At 47.0% G+C, this 10,971-nt stretch overlaps 1 protein-coding gene across 1 annotated transcript in view; it reads right to left on the bottom strand.

The window, feature by feature from the left end:
- Positions 1 to 10,971, bottom strand: part of SDHA (succinate dehydrogenase complex flavoprotein subunit A) — a 31,065-nt gene that overhangs the window by 5,340 nt on the left and 14,754 nt on the right. The window contains exons 9-13 of the mRNA XM_017520409.2: positions 9,658 to 9,853; positions 8,391 to 8,562; positions 4,451 to 4,569; positions 812 to 923; positions 458 to 588 (exon numbers count right to left, since the gene is read on the bottom strand). Of these exons, the coding sequence (XP_017375898.1) occupies positions 458 to 588; positions 812 to 923; positions 4,451 to 4,569; positions 8,391 to 8,562; positions 9,658 to 9,853 (730 nt within the window). The remainder of the gene's footprint in view (positions 1 to 457; positions 589 to 811; positions 924 to 4,450; positions 4,570 to 8,390; positions 8,563 to 9,657; positions 9,854 to 10,971) is intronic.

Raw genomic sequence — 10,971 nt, 5'->3', positions numbered from 1 at the left:
TAAGACCTTTCCCAGACCCCTGGGCAGGTCACCGGAGTGCAGGAGCTATAAGACCTTTCCCAGACCCCTGGGCAGGTCACCAAGTGCAGGAGCTGTAAGACCCTTCCCAGACCCCAGGGCAGGTCTGAAATGATGACTAACTCATTCTTTAATAAACTAGCATTTCCTGGCCCTGCTACTCCAGTTGCACTGCTAACCTTGTCCCTCTAACTGCAAAGCACTTTGGTTTGGAGATGCCACTGCTGGCATCAGTGGACGCTGACCCAAGGCAAAGCAAAGGTCAGTGTTGCAGAAGATGGCGAGAACCCAGGGATCAATGTTACCAGGGGGAAAAGGCACTTTTTGGATTTACTTTTGGGGAAATGGAATGAAATGCAGAGAAAATGCAGATGTGGGGTTGAGTCCCACCAGGTGGGAGAAAGTGGCAGGTGCAGGTGGGTGTGGCCAGAAGGCGCACCTTGTAGTCTTCTCTGGCGTGCGCGCCCCGCGACTCCTTCCGTGCCTCTGCTCCGTAGATGGTCTGCAGCGCACACAGCATCAGGTTCTGCAGCTCCAGGGTCTCCACCAGGTCCGTGTTCCAGACCATTCCTGGGGACACATGAGGATCCATCAGGGGCAGTCACATGGGCCCTCCGAGCTGTCAGCCCGTATCTGCTAGTCCCAGAGCCTTTCCTGGTGGTGGCTTTATAGCTGTGGGCCAGGACCCATCCAGACAGCAAGTATGAGCTAAGGCAGCACTGGCCGGATAGACACTAGCCCACCTGCAAAAGGCACGGCCCAGTCGTGTGCGTGGAGCCTGCTGTCTGCTCACCCCTGTCAAACGTCTTCAGGTGCTTCAGGTCTCCGTAGAGCTTGCTGATTTTCTCACAGCCTTCTTGCAGCACACTTCCCACACGGAACACGGCAGCGTGATTTTGCATTGACTGTGGCACAAAATACCATTTGTAAACTTTTAATGCATAGAAGCAGCCACACCAAGAACTGCTTAACTTTTAGATCTGTTGTTTTGCATTTCATTTTATTTAAAAGTTATGTAAATTAAACAGAACAATGAGGAAACTCAGACTATCAGTTCATTACTCTGAACTTAAAAATGAAGTTCTGACTAACGCTTCTGAAAATGCTTCTATTAACTACACATCTTAGACCCACACACATGCTTTCCAGCGGGATACAGCCACAGACTGCCTGTGAGGTGCCATGTTCCATGTGGCTCTGTGGCCAGCCAGGCAGCACCCCCTCCCCACACCCCTGGTGGACACTGGACCAGACGGGACTCCTGACGTGAGGTCTGGTGGTGAATGTGTGGTGATACACACTAGGAGCTGAGCAGAGTGCTGCTGATGGTGGTGTAGGAGCCAAAGGTCTTCGAGGAGAGGGAGGGCGTGGGTGGTTGGGACCTTTGGCCCATCTAGCTACTGTCTTCTGCCTGTTTTGCAAAAGCTCCTCGTACACTGGGGTCCATCACAGTTTTACGGTGATGAGGAATGTGCTATGAGGCAGACCTGAAGTTTTTTGTAGGTATGCTGGGAACTGGGTGTCAGTGTTTGCTTCCTATGGGATGGACAGGCACCACTTCCCCGACCCCTCCTCCTCCTGGCTTCTCCCTCTAACTCTGCTTTGCTCCACTGACCCTAATTGTCTCCTCCTCTGCAAATGCACCTTCATGGTTTAATTTGAACATTTCATCTGATTTTCCTTAGACTGATACATAATTGTAACACTGTAATGCACATCAACCTATTGGTTTTTCAGGAAGAACAAATGAAAAAACTGCATCTTAGAATGTAGTTAAGTATCACATTCTTTCACATTCTTTAGCAGGATGTTTCATATCTGTTTTAGGTATTTCTAGTTACATTTATTCAAGGCATTTTTTATTTTTTGTCTGAAAGGTGAATGAGATATTTACTGATGTCTGAGAGGATTACTGCTGTCACACTGAAAAGTTACTGGCGTTTAGCTACAAGCCTCTCATCCAGACACCTAACTACATACTTATTTTGTTTCTATTAGTTTTTCAGTTTATTCTCTAGGAACTTTTTGGAAATTGTGTCTGTAAATAATGGCAATTATATCTATTCCTTTTCAATATTTACCTCATGTTTTTAATTCTTACTATTAATAGCCAGAGTCAGCACAAAAATCCCCCCAATGAAATGCATTTTCCACCAGCACGGGAACTTCTGTTTGTTCAGTGCTGACTCTAGCATCTCACAGAGCCTGGCATACAGACACACCTTGTTTGGTGGGAATGCTTCTAGTATTCTCACTTCAAAATATCTCATGAATTTGCCATTTCTATATCCTAAGGCACCTTCCCATTCTCTAGTGCCATGATTCCTTCTTCCCCAGCTGGCCTCCAACCCTACAAAAGTCCTGCAGGGCATCCCTCAGCCTTCTGTGCCTTGGTCATGCTGTTCTTGGCATTCCACAAAGCCTCCCTCATGCCCAGCCTCACTTGAAGAATGAAGTGCACAGGCCTCTGAGAATGTCAGCAGGAAACTGCTCTTGTGTCTGCAACACCAAACGCCTTTGGAATAGGACAAAAGCATGGACTTTTTAGAAAATACTCACGCAGAAATTCTTGCCAATAGTAAACAAGAGATCTCATTCATGGACAAGAATCCTTGTTACTAGAGGATCTCAGTTTCTTTTTCATTTTTTAAATTTTAAGGCGGGGTTTCACCATGTTGGTCAGGCTGGTCTTGAACTCCTGACCTCAGGTGATCCGCCCACCTTGGCCTCCAAAGTGCTTGGATTATAGGTGTGAGCCACCACGCCCAGCCAGGAACTCAGTTTTTTAGACTAACTATATACCAAGTTCTCCATAGCCCCCAGTGGCTAGTGGTTGCCATACTGGACGGCAAAGACTTGGAACATTTCTGTCATCATGGACGGTCCTACTGGACAGTCCTGATGTGGAAGGCTGACTCCCAGCAGCACAGGCTGCAGAGATCAGTTTCCACCCGCTGCCCACTCTCCCCCTCTTCTGAGTATATTTAGGGGCAGCAACAGGCCCAGCTTAAAGACATTTCCAAGCTGCTGGAAGCCAGGTGTGATGACATGGTCAATATCTGGGCCTGAGATGTAAGCACCAGTGTTGTGTGCCCTGCTGGGGACTGAGCTTCTCAGGCGTCCTGCGGCTCCCTCTCCTCCACACTGTGACTCATCCACGACAGCCGGCGATGGTCAGAGCACGGAGGCCACGCCCAGGCACATGCACATGCGAGTGAACCAGAGAAGGCTGTCCTGGATGCTGATCTCTTTCATAGTTTTTTGTTAATTTTTTTTTTTTTTTGAGAAGGAGTCTCGCTCTGTCACCCAGGCTGGAGTGCAGTGGCGCCATCTCAGCTCACTGCAACCTCCACCTTTTGAGTTCAAGCGATTCTCCTGCTTTGGCCTCCTGAGTAGCTGGGATTACAGGTGCCCACCACACCCGGCTAATTTTCGTATTTTTAGTAGAGAGGGGGTTTCCACATGTTGGTCAGGCTGGTCTCAAACTCCTGACCTCATGATCCGCCCACCTCAGCCTCCCAAAGTGCTGGGATTTCTTTCATATTCTTGACACAGTGAGGAGTATGCCCTACTGCCGTTTTCCTCCAGACACTGGTGCAGCCTGGCACGCTCATCACAGCACTACTCACAACAGCAAAGTCATGACATCCACCTAGGTGCCCATTAACAGATGACGGGCACATGTGCACCACGGAATACTACTCGGACATAAAAAAGAACTAGATCGTGTCTTTCACAGCCACCTGGATGGAACGGGAGGCCATTATCCTAAGTGAAGTAGCTCAGAAGGTCAACTGTCACACATTCTGACTTGGAAGTGGGAGCTGAACAGTGAGCACACATGGACATACGGAGCAGACTAATAGAGACTCGGGGCTCCAAAAAGCAAGAGGGGTGGGGATGAGCAATTACCTACTGGGTACAACATACACAACCTGGGTGATGGGTACACGAAAAGCCCAGACTCAGCAGGGCACAGTGGCCCATGCCTGTAATCCCAGCACTTTGGGAAGCCAAGGCAGGTGGATCACCTGAGGTCAGGAGTTCGAGACCAGCTGGCCAATATGGTGAAACCCAGTCTCTACTAAAAATACAAAAAATTAGCTGGGCGTGGTGGCAGATGCCTGTAATCCCAGCTACTTGGGAGGCCGAGGCCGGAGAATCACTTGAACACAGGAGGTGGAGGTTGCAGTGAGCTGAGATCACGCCATCACACTCCAGCCTGGGCAACAAGAATGAAACTGTCTCAAAAAAATAAATAAATAAATAAAAAACAAAGCACACCCTCCACCACAGTACATCCACACAAAACTGCACCTGTATCCCCCTAAATCTATTAAAAAAAACAAACAAACAAAAAAAAAAAAAACCACCAGTGCAGGGCCAGATGCGCAGCCAGCCTGTTTGCTCCAGAGTGAGTTCAGGCTCTTACCTTCTGCATGCTGAGTCGCAGTTCTGATGTTCTTATGCTTCCATCAGCAAATCTCAATTTGTCAAGATTCATGACAGACTCTTCCCCAGCATTTGGTTTAATTGGAGGGACTTTATCTCCTAAAAAAAAAAAAATTAAAAAAAAAAGCTAGAATTTAACTTTTGAAAACCACGTTAAAAAACCAAATGGATTTCGAAAGACACACAAATACACAGCGCAGCCACTCAAGGTACCTGGAAACTGCAGGCAGCTCCTGGGCTAACACATTGCCAGCCTACCCCACAACTGAGGCCATCTACTGAGCTGGGGCCAATTTTAAAGAACATACAGAAAGGCAAAATTGTTGACACACAGTAGAAATCCATTAAGTGATCTTGGAGTGAACAAACTGGACATCATCCCTAAAATTAAAAAATTAAATGTAGCCGGGGCAGGGTGGGTCACACCTGTAATCCCAGCACTTTAGGAGGCCGAGGTGGATCACTTGAGGTCAGGCGTTCGAGACCAACCTGTCCAACATGGCAAAACCTTGTTTCTACTAAAAATACAAAAATTAGGTGTGGTGGTATGCGCCTATAAACCCACCTACTTGGGAGGCTGAGACATGAGAACTGCTTGAACCTGGAAGGTGGAGGTTGCAGTGAGCCAAGACTGCACCACTGCACTCCAGCCTGGGCAACAGAGCGAGACTCTGTCTTTGAAAAAAAAAAATTAAATGTATACAAATTTATATACTCCACTAAGGGAAAAAGAGACACCTCCAGATGGTGGTCCCGAGGGGCTGGCCACCTCACCATCCTTCGCATCGGGGGAGGAAGGTGGCCGCTGTGTGCTTGAAAGTCACTTGCTGATTCAAACTCTTGTGTGTGCTCTCACCTAGACTTCAAGATTTGCAACTTTTTTTTTTTTTTGAGATGGCATTTCTTTGTAGCCCAGTCTGGAGTGCAGCGGCAGGCACCATCTTGGCTCACTGCAGCCTCCACCTCCTAGTTCAAGTGATCCTCCTGCCTCAACCTCCCAAGTAGCTGGGACTACAGAAGTGTTTCACCATGCCTGGCTAATTTTTCTGTTTTTAGTAGAGACGGGGCTTCACCATGTTGGCCAGCCTGGTCTCAAACTCCTGATCACACCATTGCACTCCAGGCTGGATGACAGGTGGAGGAGACACTGTCTCAAAAAAATAAAGAAAGAAATTATAGAACTGTGCACCAAAAGAAAAAAGTCAATTTTACTGAATGATCAATTTTTTTTTTTTTTTTTTTTTGAGGCGGAGTTTCACTCACGTTACCCAGGCTGGAGTGCAATGGCACGATCTCGGCTCACCGCAACCTCCGCCTCCTGGGTTCAGGCAATTCTCCTGCCTCAGCCTCCTGAGTAGCTGGGATCACAGGCACGCGCCACCATGCCCAGCTAATTTTTTGTAGTTTTAGTAGAGACGGGGTTTCACCATGTTGACCAGGATGGTCTCGATCTCTTGACCTCGTGATCCACCCGCCTCGGCCTCCCAAAGTGCTGGGATTACAGGCTTGAGCCACCGCGCCCGGCCCTGAATGATCAATTTTTAAAGCAATAAACAAAAGGAAAACAAACAGCAGCAAGCCTAGAAGCATGTGAGCAGACCCTCAGGAGGGCTCCCCACCGGTCCCTCGGAGAGGCAGTGGGCAGGCATGACCTATTTGTCTCCTGCATTTCATACCTCCTACCTCCTGCATGTACTAACTATTGAAGAAAATATGCATAAGGTTATACAAAAAACTTTAAAACTTTTTTCGAGACATCTTAGAAACACAAGAGTTGCACATCTTGCCTAAGTGCAGTGGCATATGCATGTAATCCCAGCACTCTGGGAAGCCGAGGCAGGTGCATCACCTGAGGCCAAGAGTTCAAGACCATCCGGGGTAACATAGGGAGAACCTGTCTCCCTATGTTAAAATGTCCTAAACATTTTTTAGGACAAAAAATGTTTAAAAATTAGCCAGGTGTGGTGGCATGTACCTGATCTCACCACTGCACTCCAGCCTGGGCGGCAGAGGGAGACTATCTCTAAAAATACATATATGTGTATTTTTTTTTTTTGGAGGGAGTTGGGGAGGAGTAGTGATGCTACAAACACCTTTTCTTTCCTTTCCATTTTTAAAAATTAAAGCATAATTAAGATACAGTAAAAAAAAAAACCTCGCCATTTTTAGGGTAGCATTTTTTAAATGTTGACACGCACAGAGCTGTGTATTAAGTATCAGCACAATCAGGAAATAGCCTCTGGTAACCCCCGACCCTCTTCTTCCCCAGATGTGCCTTTTCCAGAATGTTGTATCAACAGAACCACAGGTGTGCAGCCCTGAGTCTGACTCCACAGCATTCTGCGTGAGATGCTGCATGCATGAGCGGTTTCTCAGATGTAAGGTAGAGGATATTCTTATAAAATGTTCTTTTTTGCATTTTCAAAGAAAGAGAAGCTCAAAATTTCTATACTGCTCTGAGAGAAGTGGTATCAGTCCTCACTGCTACAAAGTGCAGGGCTATGGAGACAAGCACTACCTGCGGCGTCAGGAAAGACGGACCTGAACTCTGCCTTTGCCAATGATCAGCAACGACCTGGGACAAGATGCCACCTCTGCATATGCCAGCCTCCTGAGCTGTGGTCAAATCCAGAGACTGAGTGTGTGAAATGTAAGCTACCCTTTCAATACGACCTGTACCTTTTTAACCACAGACACAAAAGGGGGCACATGTTTATAAGTCATGACAGCACTTGTTTTTATTTCACTTGAATCCATACAAAAAACACCAGTTCAGCCAGACGTGGTGGCTCACGCCTGTAACCCAAGCACTTTGGAGGCCAAGGCCGGGGATCACCTGAGGTCGGGAGTTTAAGACCAGCCTGACCAACATGGTGAAACCCTGTCTTTAAAAAAAAAAAAAAGCACCAGTTCTACCAGTGCCTCCTCCACTTCACACTGTTCTGAGCAAACGACGCTGGATAACCACCGTGAAGATCTCTGAAGTGGGAGTGGTGCTGAGTGTCCAGATTTTAGTGCACGTAAGACTCACGCTCCAGCACATGGTATTTCTTCTCCTGCACACTATTCTATGCTATCATGGAAAGAAAACCACCGAGTGAAATCCACTGTCACTGGAGGGTGAGAATCCCATTTGCTTTAAGTCATTCCTTCTCCTCTAATAGAGATTAGTTGCACTTTGCTTTTAGAAGGGCCTAAATTATTTTTCTAAGTACTGAGAAGTTACATATTCATTCATGCCAACTACTTAAAATATTTCATTGCAAACAAGTGCTTTTTATCAGGCAAGTAATATGTAATGAACTTCCCCTAAAAATAATAACTTCCTAATAGTGCTTTTTCTAAGCAGAACATAATGACTGCAAAATAATTTTTTAAAAATGTAACCCCCAAAATGTCACCTTAATAGTTAAGATCCCCAACCAGCCTCTATCTGGTGCTAACATTACCACCAGATAATCTCCAGACTTCTCAGTATAATCACTTCTAGGGGAAAAAACCCAGACTACTTCTATATGATCACTAAGCAAGTTTCCAGAAGAAATCAAGGCTTTGTAACCTGGCTGGGTGCAGTGGCTCAGGCCTGTAATCCCAACACTTTGGGAAACTGAGGCAGAAGGACTGTTTCAGTCTAGGAGTTCCAGATCAGCCTGGGCAACATTGTGAGACCCTGTCTCTACAAAAAAAATTTAAAAAAAAACAAACAAAATTAGCCAGGTGTGGGGGTGCACACCTGCAGTCCCAGCTACTTGGGAATCTGAAGGTTGAGGTGTTAAGGACTGCTTGAGCCCAGGAGGCTGAGGCTGCCATTACTGTGCCACTGCACTCCAGCCTGGGCTGACCCAGTCTTTAAAAAAAAAAAAAAGACTTTGTAACCTCCTGCCTTCTCATATAGTCTGGCTTCTGAAGAAAACACTCACCAGGCCTGCATGACTCTTCGATGCTCAAGGCACAAGCCCGGCCAAAGACAACCAAGTCCAAGAGTGAGTTTGCCCCAAGACGGTTGGCACCATGGACTGAGGCGCAGGCAGCCTCCCCACAGGCATACAGGCCGGGCACAATCTGATCCTGGCCATTCACATGCCTCAGGACCTGTGGAAAAGAAGATTTCAGGTGAAAGGTCAAGGTGCCCATGCCTCCACAAGCCCACCTCCCCAACAGGGTATCTGTGCTGCAGGTCAGAGAAAGAGAGGGAAGCAGGCCGGGCGCAGCAGCTCATGCCTGTAATCCAACACTTTGGAAGGCTGAGGCGGGCGGATCACCTGAGATCAGGGGTTCAAGACCAGCCTGAGTAATAAGGTGAAACCCTGTCTCTACTAAAAGTACAAAAATTAGCCAAGCATGATGGCGGGTGCCTGTAATCCCAGCTACCAGGGAGGCTGAGGTGGAAGAATCACTTGAACTTGGAGGCGGAGGTTGCAGTGAGCTGAGATCGCGTCATTGCACTCCAGCCTGGGCGACAGAGTGAGACTCCATCTCTGAAAAAAATAAATAAAAAGAGAGGGAAGCAAAGACTACATCTAAGAGGGAAGTAAGGAGCACAGCTACTCTTCTTCAGAGGGAAACTTCCGAATATATCCCCCGTTTCCTCTCTGCCCTGAGCACCTGCTGTTAGAAGCAGGTCAGAGGACCTCCAATGTCAGCATCTGTGACTGTTCTCCATGTCCTATGTCCCCAAGGACCTTTCCCTACTTGTGATCTGGCTCAGACCCGAGAGCACAGCAGGTGGAGGAACATTAGCAGGGGAGACCGATGTTCACTTATTCTCTTCTACTCCCTGTTCATCTATTCGTCGTAGGCAGAGAGAATAACAGCTTCCACCCACCTCACCCGACAAGGAGCCTAAGTGACCAACAAGCTCTATGTGAACTGCAGACCACTCAAAGGTATGAATTATAAAGATCTCTCGATGTACAAGATCATTATAAATAACACAACATCATACAGGAAAGTAATTATAAAATGGAGAAAGCTGCAAATGATGTATCCATGACAACCTCCTAAGGAGGAATAAATTATTAACCTCCGTCCACCCTGTGGTAAATTTAAAGTGCAATCTATAAAACAACACAGTACTTTCTTGAAGAAAATCTGTCTTTTCCTCTAAGATCTAAAGAGACAACTGCAAGGTGGGCCCCACGGTCCCGGCCTTCTTTCCAGTTTTGGGAGAGGACCTGGCACCATCACCTGCCCCTTGTAGTTGGTGGGAATGCCGCCCATGTTATAGTGCACAGTGGGGAGGACAGGGATCGGCTCCTTCGTGACGTCCACGCCAGCAAAGATCATGGCTGTCTCTGAAATGCCAGGCAGGCGCATGGCCAGCTGCTCTGGAGGCAGGTGGTGCAGCTGCAGGTAGACGTGATCTTTCTCAGGGCCACAGCCTCTGGTAAGACAGAACACCACCACATAAGGCAGAGAACAGTAATGGCAGGAAACCTGAGACTACGTCATCACGGAAGCGTGAGTTTCCACATTTTTTGATACTGAGGAAAATTTCCCCTCATGTATGGCCACCCTCTCATCAAATCTTTTCTAAATGTCTACTCTGTGCCAGGGACAATCCTAGGTGCTTGGACACAGCTGAGAACCAGAACAAAAACTGCCCTCACTGAACTCACACTTGTCTTGGGGCTCACAGCCTGCTGTGGCTGTCCTTGGTAACTGTATCACAAAGGCCTCTATACCAAATAGTCGTCCCTGTGTATCCATGGCAGACTGGCTCCAGGACCCCCATGGATACCAGAATCTGTGGATGTTCAAAGTCTCTAATACAAAAGGGGAGAGTATCTGCATATAGCCTATGCACATCCTCCTCCAGACTTTAAATCATCCCTCATTTAAAGCTATACATTTCGGTTTTAGGACAACTCCAGGATTACTCACAGTACCTAACGCAATGTAAGTGCTATGTAAATAGCTGTCATGCTGTGCTGTTTAGGGGACAATGACAAGGAAAAAAGTCTGCATGTTCAGTAAGGATACAATTGTATTTTCAACACATAGTTGGTTGAAACCACACATGTGGAACCCATGGATATGGAGGGCCACCACATCCAAAAACCATTTGACGTCTTTTTTTAAATATAAAAATGTGAAACCTCTAAAGGCCATACCAGCAGACACTCAGCAAGTGTCATTACATTAAGGAACAGGGTCAGGCAATGAAAGAGCTGCAGATTGTTTTACTGAAAGCCAAATAACCCACACCCTTTGAAGGCTGCTGACAACATCTGTGGGTATCAGACACAACACCAAGCTCACGTGCCGACCTCAGGTTGGGTGTGTGTCTCTGTCCCACCATCTATCACATACTCACACACACTCAGAGGAATTATGTTCCAAAGATTTGAGAAAGAAACTGGCTAAAATTTTCAAAATGTAGGTCTTTAGGAAAATATCACAGACTAACAGATGCCAGCCAGCAGCTGAGAGAGGTGGCTGTGCACATGTGCCTGCACACGAAGGCCCACACATAAGCACCTGCACACGAAGGCCCACACA

The sequence above is a fragment of the Cebus imitator genome, unplaced genomic scaffold (assembly GCF_001604975.1).
Source record: "Cebus imitator isolate Cc_AM_T3 unplaced genomic scaffold, Cebus_imitator-1.0 Scaffold835, whole genome shotgun sequence".
Taxonomy (NCBI): Eukaryota; Metazoa; Chordata; class Mammalia; order Primates; family Cebidae; genus Cebus; species Cebus imitator.
This window is presented reverse-complemented; position numbering and strand designations above follow the sequence as displayed.